At 45.5% G+C, this 25,063-nt stretch overlaps 3 protein-coding genes across 6 annotated transcripts; 1 reads left to right on the top strand and 2 right to left on the bottom strand.

The window, feature by feature from the left end:
- Nucleotides 1–255: 255 nt before the first annotated feature.
- On the bottom strand, nucleotides 256–12,284 carry rab11fip5b (RAB11 family interacting protein 5b (class I)). 2 transcript variants are annotated; one of them, XM_078788422.1, is made up of 9 exons: nucleotides 12,254–12,284; nucleotides 11,718–11,807; nucleotides 10,820–10,890; nucleotides 10,014–10,675; nucleotides 7,508–8,043; nucleotides 5,148–5,700; nucleotides 2,837–4,744; nucleotides 2,179–2,308; nucleotides 256–1,005 (listed from the first exon to the last, which is right to left on the bottom strand). In XM_078788422.1, the coding sequence occupies exons 4-9, from the start codon at nucleotides 10,397–10,399 to the stop codon at nucleotides 745–747; spliced, it is 3,774 nt and encodes a 1,257-aa protein (XP_078644548.1). In that variant the 5' UTR covers nucleotides 10,400–10,675; nucleotides 10,820–10,890; nucleotides 11,718–11,807; nucleotides 12,254–12,284; the 3' UTR covers nucleotides 256–744. The 2 variants fall into 2 exon arrangements, with proteins under 2 accessions (XP_078644548.1, XP_078644549.1); XM_078788423.1 differs by lacking the exon at nucleotides 12,254–12,284 and having other exon boundaries at nucleotides 10,014–10,488; nucleotides 10,594–10,675; nucleotides 11,718–11,790.
- An 8-nt stretch (nucleotides 12,285–12,292) lies between these two features.
- bend4 (BEN domain containing 4) lies at nucleotides 12,293–22,987 on the bottom strand. Of its 3 annotated transcripts, none has more exons than XM_058076641.2 (7): nucleotides 22,525–22,987; nucleotides 16,928–17,589; nucleotides 14,171–14,740; nucleotides 13,743–13,834; nucleotides 13,609–13,635; nucleotides 13,024–13,264; nucleotides 12,293–12,534 (listed from the first exon to the last, which is right to left on the bottom strand). In XM_058076641.2, exons 2-7 carry the CDS (start codon nucleotides 17,328–17,330, stop codon nucleotides 12,302–12,304), a joined length of 1,566 nt encoding a protein of 521 aa, XP_057932624.2. In that variant the 5' UTR covers nucleotides 17,331–17,589; nucleotides 22,525–22,987; the 3' UTR covers nucleotides 12,293–12,301. The 3 variants fall into 3 exon arrangements, with proteins under 3 accessions (XP_057932624.2, XP_078644557.1, XP_078644558.1); XM_078788431.1 differs by lacking the exon at nucleotides 22,525–22,987 and adding an exon at nucleotides 18,329–18,883 and having other exon boundaries at nucleotides 16,928–17,564; XM_078788432.1 differs by lacking the exon at nucleotides 22,525–22,987 and adding an exon at nucleotides 17,664–18,291 and having other exon boundaries at nucleotides 16,928–17,564.
- shisa3 (shisa family member 3) lies at nucleotides 18,379–24,745 on the top strand. The gene is made up of 2 exons (XM_058076654.2): nucleotides 18,379–18,966; nucleotides 22,581–24,745. Exons 1-2 carry the CDS (start codon nucleotides 18,696–18,698, stop codon nucleotides 23,120–23,122), a joined length of 813 nt encoding a protein of 270 aa, XP_057932637.2. The 5' UTR covers nucleotides 18,379–18,695; the 3' UTR covers nucleotides 23,123–24,745.
- The last annotated feature ends 318 nt before the right edge of the window (nucleotides 24,746–25,063 follow it).

The following is a 25,063-nucleotide window of genomic DNA, read 5'->3' as shown; positions in this document are numbered from 1 at the left end:
TGTTTGGGTTATCAAAATAAAACATAAGAATGATTAGCATGGACTGTGTGCTCCGTAAAGCAAACAATAATGGTGATTGTCCTTTTCGCCAACTCTCATTTTTTCATAAAGTATCAAAAAACTAACAAAAACATATACAATAACATTTAAATAAACAATTCAACGTAATGATGGGAGTTGGGTTTTTTTGCGTAAAGTTAAGTTGGAGTGCGGCTCCCTCTTGTGGTCAGACTGAGCATTGCAGTACACACCCAGTTGCACAGTGAGGTTCACACTTTATTATTATTATGAATAATATTATTAATATTTAACACTGCGGTAGGGTGGAGCGCTTTGGAAGACATATTTTATCTTAACTACAGTAGAGTGAAAATATAACAACAGCCTGCAGTTGGAACAAAGCAGTCAAGGAAGTGTTGAAAAGGTGCAAATCATTTTTCTAAATATAGAATGTATGTTTTCTAATCTGTCAGTATTTTGGATTACATTTCATACATCAATATATGATTCTGAATGCTCCATCATAATCAAATATTATGACTGCTAGTTGAATTGCTACATTTGAATGTCTGACCTACACGACTTCTAGTAAGCACGGCTAAGCATCGGCTTCATTGAAGCTTTTCTCTCTTATGGTGTTTTTAGCTACATTAGCTACATGCATGTTGTGTCATGGTGTCTCAACGGGGCAGTATCGGTCGCCATCTCTGTATCCTCACAGAGGAGGCGTGGTGGCAGCCGCCCTCACTTGTGTCTGGAGCGCACCTGCAGCAGCGTGGGCGTCTGCTCCATGATGCGCAGCAGCAGGTTGTCGATGTAGTCTTCCAAGTCGCGGACCTGCGCCTTGACCTTCTTCAGCTCGCTCTCGCACTTCTCCAGCTGAGCCTGCTGGCGCTCGGACGCCGCCTGCTGCTTGTGCATGTCCATGTCCTGCTGCAGCAGCAAGGAGATGAGCTCCATGTTGGTCAGGTGCTGGTACAAGGCACACCGGTCCTCTGTGGGCTCCTGTTGGGGGGGGCACACCAACATGTCAAAGGAGTCCCTTTGACGTTCATTCAAGTGTTTGTCCATTGGTATAAGGTGATCGGAAGGATTGTCCTTGAGCGAGATGAAGTCATCACAACATTCAATATCCCAGGGTATTGATTGCACTACAGTCTTAGGAAATGCTTGCTGAGGCATTCACCAGTCTGGTGAATCCGTCTGTGATTTACTGTGGCCTTTTAATGACTCACAATAGATGAAAATATGAGCTGGAAACCTCATATTACAAATATACAACATAAGGTGGACAGAAATATTTCAATATTGAACAAAGCAAAATTTGTTCTCAATCAGAAATCACTCCACACTCTTTATTGCTCTCTGGTTCTACCATATCTTACTTATTGTGTGGAAATATGGGATCATAACTATAAAAGCAATCTTCACTGGCTAAATGTACTGCAAAAAAGGCCAGTAAGGATAATTCATAATGCCGCCTACAGAGAACATACTAACTCCTTATTTCTAAAATCACAAATACTTCAACTTGCTGATATAGTTCATCTTCAAACAGCTAAAATAATGCATAAGGCTAAAAATAAGCAATTAGCTAAAAATGTCATCCAATACTTCTCTACAAGAGAGGAGAAATATGATCTCAGGGAAGAAGTACATTTGAAACACTTCTATGCTAGGACTACGTTATGCTAGCCATAGCATTTCAGTATGTGGAATCAAACTATGGAATGGATTGAGTAAAAACCAGTGCTATATATATCACTATATTGACACTTACTATGGTACCCATTATGGCATTGGATGCTCATATCACCCAGTACTTCGGTACGAGGTACATTATTAAAAAAAAAAACCTTAAACTGTATTATGGAAAGCAGGAAGTGAACAAATGTAACAGTTAGTGATTGTAAAAGTACCAGATGGAGGGGTAGGATTTAATAAGCTTTGCTTCTTCCTACTCCTTTTGGACATGTGGAACTGGGAACTGATTATGGGATGCATTCAATTGTAATCTGATGCATGTTCAAATGAAATCAAACCATTACCATTACCATTACCATTACCATTACCATTACCATTACCATTACCCGACTATCCAGGCATCCACATTCAGATTTAGCTGCATACTCACAGAAGCATCACCAGAAGACCAACATCTCATAAAGGTGTGGTTACCTGGATTTTCTCCGGCTCGGCCGCCACCTGCTGGGCACTGCGTCCCGGACTGATGGTGGACTTCAGTTTCTCCAGAACTGAACGACTCTCCTTCTTCTCTGACTGACTCAGAGGCTTCACAGGGTGGGATCTGCAGGGGTAGAGAGGTCAGCATGGATAAACCACCATGTCACTCCTTAGACTGTTAGACTGCTGTATTTAAGATGATTCATGTCTTTTTATTCGTTTATATATCCATGTTATGACAATACATGGTGGCTTTAGTGAGTTAAAAGGAGGAACCGAGTTTCTAGTTTGGATCTTGAGCTGAAAAAGTTTGGGGATCCAAAGAAAAAGCAAAGCTCCATTGGTTGTAAATGGTGACATATATAAACGGGATTCCTACATATAAAGAGAGGAGGAGAAGAAGAAGCTGCTACAGTTGAACAGAAATGAGCATCAAGACCTGCGACGTCAACGGAGCCCAGGAAGCAGCTGACGCAACGTAACCATGACATGAATCCATGTGAAGCGATGCACAGCAGAATGCAGGACGTAGCGTGAATGCGTTAAGCAGCAAACAAGCCAAGCCAACAAAGTGCAGAAAATAAAAATGGAGCACGCGTGTCGCTTCCACCCTGACTAAGCTGCGTGTGATTCCCAGTGTGGGTTCTCTCACCTGCTCTCCTGGTGCAGGGGCAGGTTGCAAGCTGGCCGAGTCTCCTCAGGTAAAAGTGAGGTCAGTGCATTGAACCGGGGCTGCTGGGCGGTGGAGGAAGTGTAGGGGGCAACGCTCAGAGACCTGCTGACCCCGGCGCTATGTGGCCCAGTGCCTAAGGGACGTGTGGAGGGGCAGCAGGCAGGGGGCGGGGGGAAGCGTGCAGGTGCATGAGCCAATAAGGGGGGAGAAGAAGCCTGCCCGGTTTTTGGAGGGCTTCTCAAATGAGGGGCTACCCTGGCGTGAAGGACTTCAAAAGCCATCTCAGAAGGTTTTCCATTCCCAAAGTCCCCTGATAAAAATTCACTGCTTGAAGATATTTGAGGCGTTTTATTCAAACTATCTAATTCCACATTGGAGGACAGAGATGCTTTCATGGGTTGATATGAAGATGGACCTTCCTTGACCAGACAAGAAAGCGGACCAAGATCAGTTCTGCTGTTCCCTCTTGACCCTCCTTTCGGTCTAACGCGTGCACTGACCACCCGCGGAGACACGTCCGTTTCCACTTGAGGGTTGCCGTTATCATCACAGCCGTTTTCGATCTGCTCTTTTTTATCGTCACTGGAATCACCTTCCAAATCAGGTTGGTTCCTCACGAGATGCTCCTGCGTTTCGCCGTTGTTTGTCTCCTGGTAAACTGGGGAGACTTCGCAGGCTGTGATGGATGCTTCGGTTCCTTCTGAAGGCAACTTCCTTTTGGGTGCTCTGATGTCATCTTGAGACACTTGTGGACCGGTCCTACTTAAGGTGCTTAGACCTTTGGCGTCATCAACTACCTCCGACTGAGAAGATCCATCGGAATCAATAAAGCTGATATCGGAATTATTCCCATTCATGTTGTGATCACTTGAGTTTGGCGAGGTCATATTGTTATTCATGCATACGGTTTGACTCATACTGGAAGACTCCAACGGCTCTACCAGAGGGGGAGTCTTTGGGAGAACATTAGACGACTTCCGCAAAAGTTCATCGACGGACATCTCCCAAGCGAGAAGATTCCTACGTCCGGCGTTGTTACAAGCGGGGAAAGCGGGCTGGCTCATGTTTCCCGTGCAAAGTCGCCCGTATAAATCTTGCTCAAAGAGCATACCCCCCCAGAAGTCACTGTTGTCTTCCAAGGGTTCGTACTTGAACTTCTGAAGTCTCTCTTCGGGTCTGAATCCTGATGAAGGGATGATTCTGTGACGGTGAACGTCTGAAACACTCGGCTGAGGCATCTTGGACTCCGCCTCTCTCCCGTGTTGCAGGGAAGCCACTCCGGTCTGGGAGAGCAAGCAGGCTTCTTTCTGGACCGCCAGCTCCTGGCCTCTGTGGAGCCAGCCATCAGAGCAGATCTCATTCACTGGAGGTCTTAGCGGCCTCCTTGGCGGTAAAGGCGGAGGCGCCTCCTGCCGCGTCTGGGCAGGGGTTCCCCGATGCGTCCGAGCCAGGTTGCCTTTAGGTGAGTTGAGCCTGCTTGAGGCAAACGTGTCAAACGAGTCTTCCCATTGCCGTGTGCTCTCAGACGTGGAGGATTTCTGTGCCGCTTTGGGTAAAAACTCAGGCAGCGATATCTGCCTGGTGACAGGCCTGGGGCGCTCCCGTTTGATGGAGGCCATGTTGTTAGCACCTTGAGTGGAACTGGGAGTGGCGTTGCCAGAGGGCCGGAAGGTGTGAAGGGAGGGTGAGGAGCCCGGTGCAAAAGGGGGAGACCTCTGCAGCTCCTCAAAGAAAGGGTTGGAAGGGGAGATTGGGGTCGATGGAGGGGTCATGGGATGGGTGTGACTCTCATTAATGGGTGAGCAGTGACCCCCAGCATGGGGGTCGGGGAGTGAGGAAGGAGGGGACATAGCTGAGGTGTTTTCTACTTTGGGAGAAACTTCCAGCCTGTAGAGGAAAAGAGGGCACAGTGGTCCTCTTAGTCAATCATGCGCCAGCCACCCAAACAGTCACCAAAATATCAACTGACATTTGTGCTCCCCTAACGTTACGCTTTGAAGACACAAGTAGCCAAATGAAACAATCACAGAAATCAATCAGATGTGACGTGAAAATCAAAAGAAGCAAAGCAGATGTGCAACAATAATCAAGCTCATATCAACATGGATGCATGTGGAAACTACGCTGTGATTCGGTGACGCCACGGCTGGAAATGAGAAGACGCATGAAATAACTTAGCCCCCCCCCCCCCAGGAGCAAATGAACCCCAACTGGGATGCACCTCGATGGACAGGGTTTCAAAACAAATGCCGTGGAGGCTTGATGGGACCCCGACATCCCATTGACTCACCTTGGCTTGTTCTGGGATTCCGAGGAGCCGAACCAGCCTCTGAGCCTCCCTTCGGAGGTTGATCCGGCCTGGTTGGCATCGGATTTAGCAGGGAGAGAATCACTCCTCCCTCCAGAGAATAAGGTCTTTTTTAGCTTCCACCCTTTGTCGGTGGAATCGGCAGGAGGAGCTTCTATCTCAGCTGGTGGAAGGTCCTTGTCCTCGTCCTTTTCTTCTTTCTTCCTGTCAAAGGACCAGCGTCTACCTTCGCCGACGACACCCTTGCTATCGCTTCGCTTGGTGAGGTTCTGGAGGGAACGGGACAGTGAGGAGGAATTCTCCGACAAGACCAACTTGGACGGAAGGGCCCCGGCGTTCTTTGGACCCGACGGCTCGGAGTCGTACACGTGACTGCCGTTAATACACAAGGAAGACTTGGACTGAGTCATGCTTGGACCTTTGAGAGACTCCACAGTAGGATTTGCCTTCGGGGCAGACGTTATGATCTTGCTAGCTTCATCGCTGTAGGCTCTCTTGTGGGTCAGAATCTTGGTGGCTTGCTGAGACGTGAGCACTGCGGAGGCAAACAAATGCGTTTAGAACCCACCGACCATCCATCCACAAAGGTTGAATCGAGGAAACTGGACCCCTCTTGATTGCGGAAGACGCTTATGCTGTCATCAAAAATGTTTTTGTAGTTCAAAGTGTTGGGGACTTCCTATTTAGGTCTCTGGTGGGTGTGTTTCCCTGCGGGTGGTCACAACTAGTGGTGTGTGGGTCATGAACAAACGGGTCTAAAGAACTAGTTCTTTTTTGTGAACGGAATGAACAAGGTCACTAAAACACCCGTTCAGTCCGTTCAGTTGCAAATGCTTTTTTTTTTGATTGGCTGGAGAATCAGTTCACCGTTCATTTTGCAGGGCGGGGCTATCTGCGTGCCTGCCAATCATCGCGCCTCGCTCTTGTGGGTGGGTGAGGTTTAGATGACTGAAAGGCCGAGACCGAGAGATTGACCGACACGATCGGTGACCTTGTTCTGTCCTTTAAGCCCCTTTACCTGCCCACACGCACACGCAAAACTTTATATTATTATTATTTATTCTAAATTATTTGTACAAATTACTGTTTACGCTGTACATTGTTCATATTTGATGTCATCTATTTATTCTCCACATCATTATTATACGGGAGCCAGGCAACGGCATTTCAATTGCCAATCTATCTATCTATCTATCCATCTATCCATCTATCCATCTATCCATCTATCCATCTATCCATCTATCCATTTATCCATCTATCCATCCATCCATCCATCCATCTCGATATTGAAGAGGCAATTGGAGGCTTCTGGAGCTGAATATCCATCCATCTATCCATTTTTTTATGCTGCTTTGCCTCACTAGGGTTACGGGTATGCTGGAGCCTATCCCAGCTAGGGCAAGAGGCGCGATACACCCTGGACTGGTGGCCAGCCAATCACAGGGCACATATAGACAAACAACCATTCACACTCACATTCATACCTATGGACAATTTGGAGTGGCTAATTAACCTAGCATGTTTTTGGAATGTGGGAGGAAACCGGAGTACCCGGAGAAAACCCACGCATGCACGGGGAGAACATGCAAACTCCACACAGAGATGGCCGAGGGAGGAATCAAACCCAAGTTTTCCCGATGGCCCATGTGCTGACCTTCCAGATCGATGAATTACGCCACAGTCCTTACCATGCATGGACTGGGAACTTTCAAAAACGAACTGAATTTCATGACATCCACAGAACAACCCACATGCGACACCTTGACCTTTCAAAAAAGTCAAAAATGTCACTCACGTGTCCGCTAATGAAGATCTCTATCTATCTATCTATCTATCTATCTATCTATCTAAAAAGAACTAGTTCTTTTGACCGGTTCGTTCATGACCAACACACCACTAGTCATCAGCGTTGTTGCGTTATTGAGTCGGAACGAACGTGAACATGAGTGAATGGACTGACTCGAAACGGCTGACCGGGTCTATGCACAGGGGGTGATCACAGGGTAACGACCAATTCACCGAAATGAGCGACATGAACGGATCTTTTTACTGAATGAACCAGATTGATCCGGTTTTGCCCACCACTCGTCACTCAACAAGAGGTTGTTCACCTGCCTGGTGGCAAAACAACTTGTTAGCGGCTTCTCTTCCTGTGGAATGAGACAATCCTTGGGGGACAGCATTACCACGTAGCATCAACTTTTTAGAATTACATTTGTTTAGCATTTGCAGCTAGTATTAAATTAGCAAGCAAGCTTATCAGTCTAAAAAAACATATACCTGAATGACTATACGTATGGGGACCTGACATACCCCTACAACATTAGGTCATTCATTCCTACCTGATTTTGTCAGGTCCTGCTCTCCGTAGTGGGCGTCCACTCTTGGTACGGTGGTGTAGATAGGCGAGCTGGGGAGATCTGAGAGCAGGCCGAGAGAGGGCGGAGGGCTAAGGGCGTCGCTGCCTATGGAAGAGGTGCTGATCTCTGAGGCCAGGGAGGAGCACGACCTGGTGTTGGATGACTTCCGTAACCTCCCCGTGAAGAAATCTTTCATCTTGCTTCTCTTTTCTTCAGCTATCTCTGCGTTATCTCGCCTGAGGGCCGCGCCTGCGCTTTCATCCCCCGATGACTGTGGACCGGTGGATGCAGAGAGGGCGGCGTAGCGGCCCGGCAGGATGGCAGACGACGACTCCACATCGGGGCGTTTCCTCCCCGTAACGCGATCTTTGAGCTTGCCGAAAGCGGAGCGCTGCTCGTCCTTGGCGGTCAGGTCAAACATGCTGGCCGTCATGTTGTTGCGAGTGAACTGGACCGTCAGCTGCAATTCGCCACGTTCCTTTTCCTTTCGTCCTGCTTTGGAGTGGAGCTTGAACCACCTGGGAAATATCACACCTACGTTAGGACACTTATCTTTCTGGATCATCCTCAGCTCTTCTCTTAGCTTACTTCCTGGTTTATGGAGGAGGATGAGCACATGGATGTCAACACTTTATTTGACATATATGCACCTTTATCCAGATTGTCACCAACATTCAACGGCTTCTTTCTTGGCACATGAACCACCCATTGTGTGGATTTGTGGTACAATGATTTACTACATCAAAATGATGACTTTATTCATCTCCATATTTACAGCAGTTGTGAAAAAATGGCATAATAAACTTAAACAAAAATAGGAGAGGAGATGTAAGCAAAATAAGAAATAAGAATATATTTTTTTATCAAATAATACTTGTAAGGTATTTTATTTTGAAATAAAATTGCCTTGCCAGTGCACCAAAAAAAAAAAGATCAACAACAATGAAAAAAAAAAAAGATTGATTTCCTTGTGGAAATGCCTTTCGTGTATTACATAATCAGCCAATATTGCTGCAGGGCTCGAAATAATGTCACCGCTGTCTGTGACAACTCAACATTTGATGCTCATTATGAGACAATATCAGCTCTTAAATCTTTGTGGGGACAAATCCACAAGTTTTCCTAAAAAGAGCAAAGAGAAAAATTCCGAGTGTGCTTCACGAAGTGTGGAGGGGGCGGGCGGAGAAGCCACAATTGAAGCCAGATGTGCTGCCTGCTCTGGTGGAAACATCACACTAGTCAGTGAGTGCTGCTACAGTCCATCACCTGCACCAAAACTAACTCACAACTCCTTCCAATGTCTTCATCTAATACAAGCCATGTGTTCGTGTTGTTCAGCTGTTTACACGTCCCACCAGCACGTATCTGATAGTAATGCGGGATAAAAATATCAGGTGGATGTCATCCCAACTGAAGAAGCTATGAGGAATGTTATCCTAATGTGTCATGTAAACTTCCACTCTTTAACAGCATCATCATAACGCTACCAGCAACCCAGGCTTTCTTTACAATCTCTACTGCAGGGGTCTCAAACACATGGGACACTAGTTTGAGGCCCCCGCCTTGATATGAAAGTTTAATGTTAGTGCGGCCCGCGCAAGTTTGATATGGATGCTGTATGGTATCATGTACCCAGAAAACATTATTACGTTTGATTAATGTTCGTGTTAAAGGTTAAATAACTGTTAATAGTTATCCTCCCTATCCGTGTGGAAGTGGTAAGTTTTTGGCTATTTAAGTTGAAAGGAAATAACTTGGCGGCTACCGTTTAGGTCGCTAGCTCTCTAGTTTGCGAGTTAGCATGTGTCTCAAGACCCTGCAGTTGCGCAATATGTTGTAAATAAAAAAAGTATAAATGTGACTATAGTCGTGTTTTGTCATGTCTACAGGGCTCTAATAATGCTTTGTTCATTTTAATCTGAAAAAAATCATTTGTCTACCCACCAACTATATGTGCTTTCTTAAGTTTTTATTATTATTATTATATTTATTTATTACTGATTGATTGATTTTCTTTATTCTTGATTTGTTTATTTATTTTTCATCTTATTTTGTGCAGAAAAATAAAAATTAAGATATTTGAGAACAGTGGAATGTTTTATCAGAGCTTTTCTTATAGAAAATCGGAACCAAAGCAAAGTTTATTCATTTTTCTGTTTTTAATAAATGGGTTTTTTTTTGTTTTTTTTTTTTTTGGAAAACCTGATGCGGCCCAATCTCACCCAGACCCTAGCTCCAGTGGCCCCCAGGTAAATTGAGTTTGAGACCCCTGCTCTACTGTATTGATCTTTAAAGGTGTTTGGAATTCTGCAGCTCCAATTAGTTACAATGAATATTTGCTTTTATGTCTCCAGGACATAACATAATTAAGCATTGGTACTATTAGAGATATGTTGCCAGATGGGCTGAATCTTAAAGAAGATTTCCATCACTGTGACATGAGCCAAACCACGTGATCCTGCTTCAAGACAACAAAAATTTAACTTACTCGTCTCTCGGACACATCCCATCCTGGAACATGCGATCCAGCGGGATGACTGTCTGACCCAGAAACACGTCCAGTCCAATCAGGACCCGGTGCATGACGGTCAGGATCAGGTCGGCGCTGCCGGGCGGGTAGGCGCTGCGGCCGCATCCGCCCTCCTCCAGGATGCCAGGGAGGAGCTCGAAGCAGCACTCCTCGCCCCACTCGGGCACCTCGGCCTTGTCCACCAGGCCCGTCGTGTACTTGTCCTTGCCCACCTGGACCACCGCGTACAGGTAGCGGCTGCCGTGCTTACTCTTGGTCCGCAGCCCCCTCGCCCGAAGCACCGTGACATTGACGTGCGTGGGCACCCACCGCTGCTCATCATCCAGATCGATGAGCGACATCATCTTGCACCGAGCTGTGTCCCCGAAGCGGACGTCTCCGAGCCTGGCCGGGTTCGCCCCAGGTCACTCGTCAGGCTGCAGGGCGGTCCAATCTGCGCACATCCATCCCGGGCCCAGCCGGACACACCGTGTACCGAAAGGGACCGCGTACTGTTGAAGCTGCAGAATAGCCAACGGAAAAAGCAAAAAGGAGATACCGGGATGTCAACATAGCCTGAAGTTCGTCTGGGCGGAACCATCAGTGTCACATGGTCGATTTGAGGTCCACGTGGGTCCAATCTGCAGTACGTCATTGCGTCATTGTGACGGGATGATGCAAGACAAAGATGCGCCATGTGAAATAGAGACACAAACGGTTAGACGGGGTTTAGAGTGCACGATAGACAAAATAAACATTGCTAAACAGAAACAGAAACAACATACGTAGGCTATGACGATTGTGGTGCAGTCCTCTAGTGACGCCTTGTTCCTTCGCACTGCAACTCTGGCGTCCTCTAGCGGACGTCAGGGGGAAAGAAAAATCCAACATTTTGGTAGAAACAAATGGAAAGAATATTTCTTCCAAACAATAACCAATCGAATAAACATATAAAACTAGAAATGCACTCAGGAGATGGCAGACCAAAGTTCCCCACATATGCCGCTTATCCTCACTGGGGGTGAGGGTATGCTGGAGCCTATCCCAGTTGTTTTTGGCTGAGAGGCGGGGTGCACCCTGGACTGACACAAACTAACAGCTTGCCTGATAGCTGTCCAGTTGGGATTGAGAGATGATTGACAGCTTTGCTACTTAACTTTATTCATCAATTATAAAACATAAAGTGAAACAGATTTAGTAAAAAATGAAATCTATTGTGTTTCTTTTCACAGTGTCGATTAGAGCCATTTCAAAGGATACAGGAGTGATACAGTTCAAATGTTCACATTCAGAGCACGACAACGTAACGCAACCTTTTTAAGGTTCCAGTGGCACTTTTCTACTTGTTTTTTTTTGTAAGTAAAAAAAAAAACTGGAACACTCGCACAGAGGTTTATATTACACATCAAGTACACAACATTGTTAACGAGGCTAATGGTACATTCAGATGTAGCTGGGCCAAAAATAAGGACTGAGAAGTGAAAATCTCCTTGATAACAGGAGGAAAGTGCACATAAAGATGCTGTGCTGTGCTACAGTTGGGGCTGCCAAACATTGTAATGACATACATGCTGTAATACTGCTAAGCCGGTCGGAGGTCAAATTTAAGGCATTGTTGTATATGGCAGCAGCACCTGGGGGGAGATGAAATACCTAAAAACAAATTTAGGAGACATCATTGACCTTTTGAGCTTTGGTTGAAGCTGCACCGGTGAGCACAGCAGTGAGTCAGTCACTTGAAAGAGCCAAAGAGGACCAATGAGGACGCATCACCTGCAGAAACAGGACACATGAGTATTGTTCATGCAAAAGTGCACAGGTAATGGGTGCTTAAAGGTGCTTCATCACAGCGATGGATGAGGTGGAAAACATTTTATGCTGGGGGGAACAATTCTAAAGTTACTTTGTGTAATGGTCAGGACATGTCACAGTCTTAAATGTCCCACTTTGTAACATAACTGAACAATAACAATGGAAGACTTAAAAGTGGCACAAAACCCTTTTTAGTGTCTAACCTGGATTAGATGATTTTTGTGGGTGTTTTTGGGCTACAAATTTGACTCAAATGTGGAATGTTTTTTCATGATGTCAACCAGGGCTGGCCTATGGCACACGGGCTATATACCGCCCATGAGTGCATTCAATCTGGCACACCATGCAATTCTAAAAACAAATGAAATCTCAGAGGAACCATTATAAAAAGCATCTCATTGACTGACAGTAAAAGGGTGTAAAGTGACCGCATATGCTCTTGTTGTTCGCCGCTTTCAGTCTAACTGGCCGTTGTGACATCCTTTCATATAGAGCTCGTCCTGTGACAGGTGTCCATCAAAGCTGTCCATGTAGATGCCGCCAACGCCGCCGCCGCCGGTCCCCAGAAACGTGCCCACGGCACGGCCCTGCCGAGCGTGTCCGACGGCATCGCTGAAAACTTTATTGATCTGCTCCTCCGAGGGCATCCACCAGTCTGGGTTGGAGGCACAGTGCATCCGGATGAACTCTGACGGGAAAACATACAGCAACAAAAGAATGTTATTTGGTTCAGTGGTATGGTTAGTATGTTGTCCCTGAGAAGCAACTTACTAACAGGAAGGAAGGCAGGAGACAGAGCACAGAGTTCTTCACTGCTGTGTGAGTTATATGAATATGAAACCCATACATGCCCACGTCATAAAATGGCGTGCAGGAGTCTGACTCAAAGATGTCATCTTACAAAGAACACTAAAATCATCACACAGCAACTTAACACTCAAAAGGTACATAAGAAATATACAAATGCCGATTTTAACTTTTTTTCCCCATAATGTGTGCAGAAGTAGGGGCTACACAGCTTCAAGTCAAAGGTTTGAAGGAAACCACTGAACGTCATGTGAAAAAAACTTTGAAAGTGTTTGTTAACAGACGTGGTCCAAATTCCCAAACTGAGAGGCATAGAGAGTGAGCGACCGTAACAACAACCGTCTTTACAACAGAACCGGCCTGTTGGTACCTCTGAGGCAGCTGACTTTGACAGGGTTGAGCGGTCGCCTCTCCAGGCCCGGCTCCCTCAAGTGGACCGAGCGCTTCCTTTTGCCGAGGCCGCAGGAGAACTTGAGCTCGTCGGTGGTGAAGACGTAGCGGATGAGGTAGCGCAGCAGCCGCCTGCCGTCCTTCTTGGAGGAGTTGACGGCCTCGTCCCACTGCTTGCTGGTGATGAAGAGCGGGTAGTTCTCCAGCAGCTGCTTGCTTCCCTGCAGGGAGAAACCAGGCTAGAACACTTTTCTCCATCCATCCATTTTCTATAACCCTTATCCTCATCAGGGTCGTGGGGATATGCTGGAGCCTATCCCAGCTGACTTCAGGCAAAGAGGCAGGGTAAACCCTGGACTGGTTGCCAGCCAATCACAGGGCACATATAGACAAACAACCATTCACACTCACATTCATATTTAGAGCCACCAATGAACCAAACATGTATGTTTTTGGAAAGTGGGAGGAAACCGGAGTACCTGGAGAAAACCCACGCACACACCGGGGAACATGCAAACTCCACACAGAGATTTGTTTTCACTTATCTTCATTTGAAACCACCAACCTCAAATGTCGTCTGATGCTCTTCTTCCTGCAAATATATCTATTTTTAATTGCTAAACACATATTTTCCCAACCAAAAAACACATGCACAGTAGGTTCTCTGAATATGGCTGACATTTCAAGTGTTCTTCTTACCTCTGTGAGCTGCTCTTCTGGTATCGGCGGCATCAGCTGATTGTGAAACTCAAGCACGTTCTTGAAGTAGTCAAGAACATCTTGACAGGGAACTATGTAGAAATGGGAGTACAACCATAAGAGGAACCCATTATTCATTAACCCTTCAGTCACACACCGGTGGTGGTAATCTATATCTGTATCCACAGCTGCCCTGCGGTAGTCTGACGGAAGGAAATGTGGCTGCCAATTCACGACCACCACCAAACATTGATTCACATTCCTACACCCCAAACTGCCAACCTTCTGTTTTCTGGACGACCTGCTCTACCTCCTGAGCCACTGCCACCCAATGAGAACAGAAACATGAACACACAGCGACACAACGCCCTGAACGCTGTAAATCTCCATTCTTCACTTCCAGTGTGGTGTTTCTTTGATGGACACACCTGGGACGTTCTCCAGCTTGTTGCGAAGCTCCTCGTTCTCCTGCTGCAGCGACAACACCTCCTGCTCTAGTTCCAAACAACGCGGGCAGCAGCTCTCCTCCTCGTCTTCCTCCTCGGGCAGTGTGGAAGAAGGGTGTCCGTATGAGTCGGATGGTGTCGGGGAGCCCCATCCACCTAGGGTGCGTCTTAGAGGAGACACGGGCTCCGCCGAGTGGCACTGCTGCTCCTCATCCATGCCCACCACCAGACGGCCTTGCTGTGGCTGCTGCTGCCCTGAGAGCAGATAGTTGTGCAGGGAGTCTGTGAAGATGCGGAGAACTGCAGAGGTCTGTTGTTGGTTCAGATGGCTTTGTTGAGCCTCCTCCTCTGGCTCGGTGGAGGAGGAGGAAGAGCTCTCTTCAGGCTTGGACTTGCTCAGTGTGGAGCAACGATGGACCAAGGTCACATCCTCCAGCTTGATGTTGGTTGAGGGTTTGGACGACGGCGAGGGCTCCAGCAGACGCCCGTTGTTGAGGAGGCTGAGGACTCGACTGCATTCCTTGGCAAAGGCGTCTAAGATGAGCCGGTTCTCTGCACAACAACAATAAAAACAGCTCAGTTCACGGCGGACGTGTTAAAAGAAATAAAACATTAATTTAATAATATGAATGACTGTGGTTTACAGGTGTAACGAGGAACCAATCAAAAAATGACTGATCAATGATCTTTGTAAGCATAGTATTTAGTAGTATTTATTAATTTCATTCAAAAGAAGACAATATAATATAAATCCAGCCTTTTAGTCCAAGGACGTCGCCCATAATCATTGAGATGTGTCTATCAGTCTGCCACAGATGTGTGGCTTTTATTAATAATACGATCTTGCTATTGTCACTGTGCACTCGTGGTGATGTGGCTGATATCGTCCACCCCCTGCAGCCCCGCCTTTCTCCCCTCTCATGTGTGGCACAGTGAGCTGAGAAGCCTCATAAAATGTCATTAAAACCAAATGCGCTCGGCGGTGGAGAATTTATGAGGCCCATTTTTTTTAATCGCAGCACTTCGAGAAGGGCATTTTTTTCTTTGCCTTCTGCCTTAGTCTATTTCCAGTCATCAAAGAACAATCAGTGAAGAGGATGAGTCGTGGATTCTACTTGTCATTGTCATTTTGGTGGTCCATTCAAGATCAGTTCATTTTATTTACCTTCTCTTCTTCCTTAATACAGTGGAGCTTTGGAGTTTCAATAACACTGGTGCATTTGAACACAACATTTGAAAACGTAACCAGCAACACGTTTTTCTAGCTTTTTGCTACTTGAGGCAGACACACTCACTATCTATTGTCTAGATCAGTGGGTCTCTTTACTGAGTTGGCTCGAAGACCCACCATCACTCCTCACTGACAAATGGGGACCCAAATGGTGGACATTTTTCAACACCAACTTCTCAAGTATACTGAATTTAAAGGCAATGTTTGCAACACATCAGTTGCAGTAGTGAGATGCCATCCCAGTCTGTGGCGTGCTCTTCTTCAGCAGATCAGCAGCTGTGTCTCGGAAAGATTTTACATTTTCACACTTCTTCTAACGTTGGCATGCTACCTGGTGGCAGCATGTAAATCAAATAGCACAGACAAGAACGCAAGCCACATTCACAGACATTGTGTCATTCCATTATTGTTATTTGGCCCAGACAAGGACTTGCGACCCACTTTTGGGTTCACGACCCACCTACAAATGAATTGCCCCCTTTGGGGATAAATAAAGTTTTCTGAATCTGATTCGGGAATCACAGGTCTATAAGAATGCCTGTAGCTGCTTTGTATTTTGCCACTTGAGACTTTCCTGTGCTATGTGCATTAACCCTTGTATGTTTACATGATAAAACCCATGAATTCAAACAGTGGGTAACTTTATTTTACACGTTTACGACCATTTTGAATTGTAAGTTAATAATGATTTCATGATGGCAACACTTTGATCCATTTAATGTGAGTATTTTTTTTCCAAAATCCCCCAACTCTGATATTAAATGACGTCTGACTCGAGTGGTATTTCCAATATTTGAGTCCCTGCTCGTCATACACGTCTACAGGTTTATTATTACGCTACCTGAGATCACACTGAACTGCTGCAAAGCAACAATAGCCGCAGCGGGCTGCCAAGTGTGATAAAGAGATTAAAAACTGATTAGAGGATGAGATGTCTCATGTTTAATTTCGCAACAGAAGGGAATTGGATTCATTGCTTTCATCTCAGGGTTTGTCGGGCATGGACGCGCCCTCCCATCCTTCCTGGGCACAAAGCCCCCCCAACCCTACAACCCCTGTGAACAGCAGCTTGAGGGGGGTGGCAAGCAAGAACATTGTCTTTCAACAGGAGAATATTTGGGGTACACACACACACGCACACACACACACAAACTACATGTGCAGTCAATTCAGTCCGATGCCATTTCGCACACTAGAGATCCAATCATGGCTGTTCTCATTACAGCTGCACATCAATCAAAGCTAACGAGGAAAAAAATGAAGAACTGAAACAAAACATGACGCCTTGGGAGTGCATATAAAATAGATGCTGCTAGTATCATTGGTTTTCGTTGACTGCATTGAATTGGATGCGTTATTGATGGTGGTATCTGACAAGAAAGCCAAAAAATGCACCTCTTTATATTGTGAATCTGTGACAACATAAGATGTATTTTATAAAAATACACATAAAGCACAATGACGTGGAGGTGGCTGACATTCCCCTGAAGTCAAAGTTGGAAACCTACCTGAGCTTATACCAAACGTGCAGTCTGGAGACTCCTGCTTCAGACGTCCAGGGGACAATCTGGACTCGGCTATACCGCTGATGGCGCTTCTCTGATGGGCACCCAGAGCGGCGCCACCCGCTGTCGCCACCACCGCCGAGGTGGATGTCGGGACCCCGCAGCTGGGCCTGGTCTCGCCGGAGAACCTCTGACGGTGGTAGTGCTGCGTCTGGAATGGGTGAGGCTGCCCGGAATGTAAGACGAACTGACGACCGTCACAAAATAGCGGAGGCTCCATGACGGCGGAGCGGTCGAGGCGCGACTTCTCTGCCGGTAGCTTGCTGTGGAGGCTCCTGGCGGGGACGCCGCGTCTCATCTTAGCAGCGGAGGGGCCTTCGTCGGCGGGCTGCATCTCCCCCTCCATCCCTTCCTTCCAGGCAGCCAGGTGGGTGCAGGTAAGGACTGGTGCGTTTGATCGATCCGTCACTGTCTGGCTCGGTTCCCCTGGTACACACCGAGAAGAGGAGGGAGGGTGATGAGGCTAATATTTACTGACATGACGCCTCTCTCCAATCCCCAGGCGGGAGGGTCGATGTTGAGACTGGTCCGGGGGGGCGCCGGGGACAGGCGGGACTTGCTTTCTTTGTAGTCCACATCCCTGTAGACACAACAGGACCGTAAAACTGTTGTGGAAAAAAAGAAAAACAGCATATTAAATCTGCAAAATTAGGTACTGTGTTCTGCACAATACACTTACCTATCCTTAGACGTGTTTGTATAAGTACAACAATGGTTGAAATATAAACACCCCTCGCTGCATTTGATGTTGCTCAAAACTAACGCTATTTGGAAGATTGAGTTTATCCAAACCTGCCTCCGACTGGGTGGACTGAGGGCAAAAGTTACTTTTACCACAAGGGGGCGCCATATCCACACATATGTGCACAATCATGGACTAAGAAACCGCTGTTGGATAAGTACTAAACCCCCACACTGATTCTTGTATTGTCTGGTTTTCATAATAAATGTGCTAATAGTAAAAAACGATAGCCGTGTTGTTCTTCAGTAAGGTTGGTGAAAAAACCAAGAACAAAGAGCATTACTTGACATGACATTATGTCATGTTGCTAAAAGATAGCTCTTTGACAGTGATCGACGGTTATCAAAATAGCTAGCTAATAGCTAGCTTGGATTGCTCAACATTAGCCAGGTGTGCCTAATATTAAGGAGCTCGTGTGCACATTAAAAACGTCACGCCAAAGTTCCTGCTGACATATTGATAAAAAAACACATAATGAACTAAAAAGATTCGAAGAGACTACTTATATCCAACAATTTTGGTGTGCTAGCGTTAACTTTAGCCTAGCATAATCAGCTCTCGTCGAGTACGCAACGGCGCGCGACTGATCGCTTTGCTCTGACGTGCGCGTTCTCGCCAATGACGTCACCACAAGCTCCAACTATGGACAGAGCAGGGCGCCGGACTTGAGCGCACATAGCGGTGGAGCTCCGCGGGAGGAAGTCCACGCAGAAAGCCAGACATCGACACAGGACAGACGATGAAGAGAAGAGCAAATGGAAAAGATCCAGGTTGTTTTCATGGGAGAAAAAGACAAAGTTGAATCATTTTCAAAGTGACACAAAGTGGGCTAAAAGGAGTTTAGGAGTTTTGGTGCTGCATTCACTGCCCCCTTTTTTGGATGTAGTCAAGATGCCTTAAGTGGATCAGGTTTGCCCCTCACTCGGATCCCCACATCATCACCACCCGTTTTTTTCCTTCCCCGCCGGGATGGTCCGCCTGCTCAGCTGCCTCCTGCTCGGATATGTCACTTGGAACCTGCGGATCTCGGACGCCCAGGGGGAGTACTGCCACGGCTGGCTGGACGGTAACGGCAACTACCACGACGGCTTCCAGTGTCCGGAGGACTTTGACACGTCCGACGCCACCGTATGCTGCGGTTCATGCTCGCTGCGCTACTGCTGCGCCGCCGCGGACGCTCGCCTGGAGCAGGACGGCTGCACCAACGACCGGCCGGCGGGCAACACCGAGTACGCCGCACGTAGGTCCAATGTCTTCTCTCTACGGTGCCAATAAACGTGCATTTTTAATTAGACAGCAGAAAAAACAGCATTTTGTATTTTAGGACAAACATTTTGTCAGGTTGTGTGACTTTGTGGGTTTGGTCATATTATACATATTCTATAGCACTATTTTCATCTTAAACCAAATAAACGAAGCCATTCACTTTCAGTGTTTACATTTGACCTTTTTTTCAGGGTACATAACCTGAAGAAGAACCTTATTTTATTATCAATGTTTATTATAATTTGAAGTCGATAACTGCTTTCTTTCATAGTGTGCAGCTGAATTGTAATACATGGCATTATAAATTAAACAAAACAACAATTTATTTACTTCCTGACGTCTTATTTAGACAGGAAAAGTGTACTTTTAACTAGAGGTGATTGACACTGGCTTTTTACCGATACACCATTGTCCAGCACTTTATTACCTACAGTATCACAACAGCGACTGATATCAACGCAGTATGAGCAGCAGCTCTTCCCTCAAACTAATGTCAGGTGACATCCTGTGCAATGAATGAACATATTATGCTTCCTTGACTGTGATGCCATTAGATACGTATACTGCAAATTGCAATGGAAGTTGCAGAGAAAGTGCCACGTTCATTTTAAACATTCAGTCTCAACAAAGTTATTAAAAAAAATCATGAACAATATTGAACTAAAATAAGTAAGACAGGTTCAAAAATAAGAAATTTAAAAATGCTGGTAACAACATCATTTTTCCATGTGGCACAAACATCCATATAGGAACAAAGTAAATTGCAAAGTATGAAGCTTTGGACTGATGCAATCAGTGAAATTATGAATTGGGCTCGTCTATGGGTGCTGAGGTGTGATATTAGAGTCTTAGTATTAAAGGAATATGCCTTGCACCCACCCCCAGTGGCGCTTTGCATATTTAATAGGGATGCAACTAATGATTATTTTAATAGCAAATTCTTTTTTCAATTAATCATATAAAAAAAACACTTTTTCTTTATTGTTTATATCTGTGAAGTTGTGGAATTGCCACTTGTGATGTGTATTTTCTCACAGGCAATTTGTACTCTCAAACATTTGCAGCATTTCTTGAAATGTAGCAACAAGTAGCATTTATTTTGCCATGACTTTCTGTGAACATAAACAATTTTGTATCTGCTTTGCCTACCATATATCTCACCGACCGTCAGGACAAAGGCTCTTAAAGTGTCGTATTTTTTTCAAGATGGGAAAATTGGGCCGGGTTGATATATTTGAAGTTTGTTTTGTTGCCATTTATGTTGCTACCACTTTCGAATAAACTAGGTGTAATAGATTGTTGGTGGGTTTTCCCTCCTAACTTTGACGACATGACCTCATCAAAACAAATGTATGACTGACAAGAGGTTTCACTCTGTTCCCCATTGTTCTACGAAACATCGAGGTGCTCAACTTATGCACTTAATTACACACGTGCACGCTCATGGCAATGTATGGAGGCCGGCAAAATGGTCAAAGTAATTATCATGGATTGTATAGAAAACGGAAGGATGGATGTGTGATTAATTGATTTATTATTGTGAGATGATGAGCTTCCCAACAGAAGCGTTATGGGAGTTTAACTCATCAGGTGATAACTAACGCAGAAATTCAAGCAGTTAACCTGTTCCATCCGATATCATACCACATCCAATCCAAGAGTTGCATCAAAAAGCAGACATTTAGTGAGATGACATAATAAGAATGTGTAATTAGGCACAGCTCTCTTACTGTTAAGTCATTCCTTTGGCTTCCTTGAAACATTTCAAAGTATAACATGAAGTCATTGTCGCTTGTGAAAAGTTAACAGTGGTCCACTTGAGAGCTTTATTCGGTTCAAATTTCCCCAAAACGGATCAGCCAGCCAGCGGGTCGGCCAGCAAGTTGACCTCACACAATTTCCTTCCTTTTTTTTTTTTTTTTAATTCCCTGAAAAAATAAATAAACACTCAAGTGATTTCCTCCTGAGAAGTGTACACACTTGGTGGAGTGTAACCTGAACTGTTTGTGTTGTTCCCTGCTAGAATGTGTACCTGTGGAGGAATACATAGAATTGATTGGTAACATGTGAAATACTGTAGTATTCCTGGACCGGTTGCATTTTCCGGCAAATCTAAGGTTGTTTTGAGATTTCTGTTCATAAAATGTGTAAATTATTTTGTGTTTTAAACAGCCCTACAGCTCACATTTACACGCCCCGTTACGGTTTAATGTTGCTTGTTTTGACTGTCTACACTGAAGTGACCTACATCCTGTCTCAGTGTTTACATTTCCAACAAACCAACGCGTTCTCTAATGTTTTAAAAATCCACTTTTTCTTGTTTTGGTCCATCAACAAAACTACTGCAAAAACCCTTTTATTTGATTATGACACAGCAGGCAGCGTTCTGTTGCCATTCCATAACAAACGTGTCAGTTCTGTGGATGATAAAAATCATACTTTATAATATAAACAGCAAAAAATGCTTACCAACTTTACTTTGACTGGAGGAATCTCGTTAAATACTATACAGTGGTGCAAAGACTCGTATTAGTACAAAATAGGTCGTAATTCGGTGCTAATCCTAAACATTATCGAATAAAGTTGATAATGTGATAATTGTGATCATTTCAGATGATAACAAGCAAAGTTGTTCATTCATTCATTTTCTACCGCTTATCCTCACGAGGGGTGCTGGAGCCTATCCCAGCTGTCTTTGAATGAGAGGCGGGGTACACCCTGGACTGGTGGCCAGCCAATCACAGGGCACATATAGACAAACAACCATTCACACTCACATTTGGAGTGGCCAATTAACCTAGCATGTTTTTGGAATGTGGGAGGAAACCGGAGTACCCGGAGAAAAAACTCCACACATAGATGGCTGAGGGTGGAATTGAACTCAGGTCTCCTAGCTGTGAGGTCTGCACGCTAACCACTAGACCACCGTGCAGCCTAAATCATATCATATATAATACTGAATGTGTTTAAAATAGCGTCACACTAAAACAATCGCAGTGTTTTTAGTTGTCCATCCGTCCATTTTCTATACCACTTATCCTCATCAGGGTCACGGATGTATGCTGGAGCCTATCCCAGCTGACTTTGGGTTAGAGGCGGGGTACACCCTGGACTGGTTGCTTTGCTGGATGTATTCTACTTAAAATATGCAGCATTAATTTTCTGTGCCGCTTGTCCTCATTAGGGTCACAGATAAAATGGAGTCTATCCCACCTGAAGGCTGCATAATATGAACTATCCAAGTATTTTTTTTGGGGGGGGTGGGGGGGTGTTTCACCTTATGGTGGCATCGAGATATTCTGGTTATCGTGAGTCATGTATCGCAAATCATATCGGACGATGAAGTACCCTGAGATTCCGAGTCCTAATTAAAAGTCATAGTGGAAAGGGGACCCATTATGCTTTTTCCCACTTTTCCGACCCATAAATGTGGTCGGAATGTTGGATTCTCGTGTTAAACAATCCAAAGTTTCAGAGAATGAGCCCTGAAAGAAGTGAGGGATTCTGTTTAGTCAACATTTCATGTTCTTACCTGATTATTATTTGCCTGAAGCTGTCGGCTCAGCTGACGAGTGTCTTCCCTTCCAGAGCCGGTCTACATGCCCTTCCTCGTGGTGGGCAGCATCTTTGTGGCCTTCGTGGTGGTGGGCTCCCTGGTGGCCGTCTACTGCTGCACCTGCCTGCGTCCCAAGCAGCCCACCCAGCAGCCCATCCGCTTCTCGCTGCGCAGCTGCCAGGGCGAAACCATCCCCATGATCCTCACCGCCGCGCCACCCAGCATCCGCGCTCCCTCGAGACAGTCCAGCACGGCCACCACCAGCTCGAGCTCGGCGGGGGGCGGGAGCTCCATGCGGCGCTTTTCCATCGGCGGGCAGCAGCAGCAGCAGCACGGTTGCCTGGTGTCGGCTACCGTCTCCTCGCCGGCTTCTACTCCGACACAGACGCATCAGACTTTGCCTCCGCCACCGCTGCCGCCCCCTTACACGTCCCCTCATGCCCTACCCGCCAGCCACAATCCCCCACACCCCCCTCAGAGTGCCGCTTTCCTGCTGCCCCAGCAGTACTTCTTCCCCCTGCAGCCGGACCCCTTTGCTTCTGCGAAAGGATTTGCCGACTTTGGGCAAAGTTGACAGTTGGACGGGACAGGACGAGGACGGGGACGGGGAGGACAATTAGTCTCGGGAGCTGATTGGACGACCTTGAGAGGACATGCACTTTTGTATATTATGTACAGAAAGACATTCCGGAAGCAGGGATTTCTATTTTTGACAATCTGAAAGATGTGTTTGGTGTCTCAGTGGACCGAAGCGGAGGCTCCCAGCTCTCAGCAGACTTCCCAGCAGGAATGCGGCGCTGAGATCCGTCATTGTCAGTGCTCGACGGGCCTGTCGGCGGAGGCTTAGGTTGCATCAACAGGTAGCGACTGGTTCAAAAAAAAATAAAAGACTTCTCCTGTGTGTGCGGCGCCGCTGCTTACCCGACTGTGAAACTGAGCCCGGAATCAACACCGGACCGTCTTCCCTTGACGCGTCGCCGCCGTCGCAACGTTGATTGTCAGGATTCGTCACATTCCGCCTGTCAGCTCTTGTCTGTTCTTGTCAGTTTCTATCGTCTTCTGCTTTTCTTGCAAAATACACTTTCTCACGACCTTTACCGAATATCTTGACTTGCATCTTTTTGTGTGAGGAATCACTCAAAAAGCAAACCATGTTCCCAAAAGTGTTGGGACATCCACCATTAAACCTAAAAGGAAGTGGAAAAACAAACCAGAAAAATGTCGACTTATTTCATGAACTTTTTTAATGACTTTGTTGTTTACCAGTCTAGCGTAAATATTTAGAAGCTGTCCCTCGGCATCTGATGTCTCCGCCCTTTCCTGTTTAGTTGCGAATAACCAGCCCGTCACCATCGCGCCTACGTTCACGTAAGCGGCAAAGACGGAAGAAGTCGGACATTTGGTTTCCTCCATGAATGTAAAGTTTATTTCAGTCGTCCTCTGCGGACAATAAAAGACAACACTTATACATTTGCAGTCCCGACATGCAGAACAATCATGAAAGCCAAAAACATGAGCAGAAAGAAACGTTAAATCCATTTTTTTTGTCTGTTTTGTAAAGTGAAGTGGTACAAGTTTGTGTTATCCACTCATGCAGCGCACAACTTAGAGTTCGGAAAAAAAAAAAACCTAAACAAAGACGACAACAACGTCCACATTCAGCAACAGTTGACAACTTCAAAGCAGTTGGAGCGGTCCTGTTACAAACGCCATCAAACCCAAAAATCGGACAGTAAGAGCAGCGACGGAAAATAAGCTACATTGGGAGCGGCGGCTCCCCAACTGAGCATCGTAAAGTCCAACATTTACCAAAAATGCTCCGACGAGCCCACGCGGAACATGCATCTGCACACAGGAGGACACCATAGCTAGACCTGGGCTTGTGCACGTGGACCAGTATGAGCAAGCGTCAAAACACACACACACACACACACACGCACACATTCGTACATTTAAAAACAAAACACACACCAGGAGATAATACGTCAACAACTTCCAGTCTCGTATACGGACTACCAAGGATTGTTAGGGCTACACTGAAAAGAACAAATAAATAAATACAAAAAAGTTCTAAATATGACAATAAATAAATAGAATAAATATCACAAAATAAAGGTAGAATATTCTGAAAAATGAGTGCTAATTTTAACCAAATGATGTGGGAATTTAAAAAGTCGTAATTTTACAAAAATATGAATGTACTTTTATGCAGCTTTTGTATGCCCAAGTTTTCATCAAACATTTTTGACAAATTTTTGTCTCAGTTTTCATACAATATTGCACGTAACAAACAAAAAGGGAAAAACATTGCAGTGCCAATAATTTGATTCCATCCATTTGTCATTTTTATATACTGTATATATGATATAAAATATATACTTTTTAAATATTTTTGAGTGTGTAATAGGATTTACATTATTTTATATAGGAAATTTTTTTTGTATGTTTTTGTAAAAGTATAACTTTTTTTCCCTCAATCTTCAAACTTTATTCTGCTGATATTACAAATTGAATT

The sequence above is a fragment of the Doryrhamphus excisus genome, linkage group LG23 (genome assembly GCF_037039965.1).
Source record: "Doryrhamphus excisus strain RoL-2023G ecotype Guam linkage group LG23, RoL_Dexc_Guam_v1.1, whole genome shotgun sequence".
In the NCBI taxonomy this organism is placed as follows: Eukaryota; Metazoa; Chordata; class Actinopteri; order Syngnathiformes; family Syngnathidae; genus Doryrhamphus; species Doryrhamphus excisus.
Note: the sequence above shows the minus strand (reverse complement) of the source record. Positions and strands in the feature narration are given on the sequence as shown.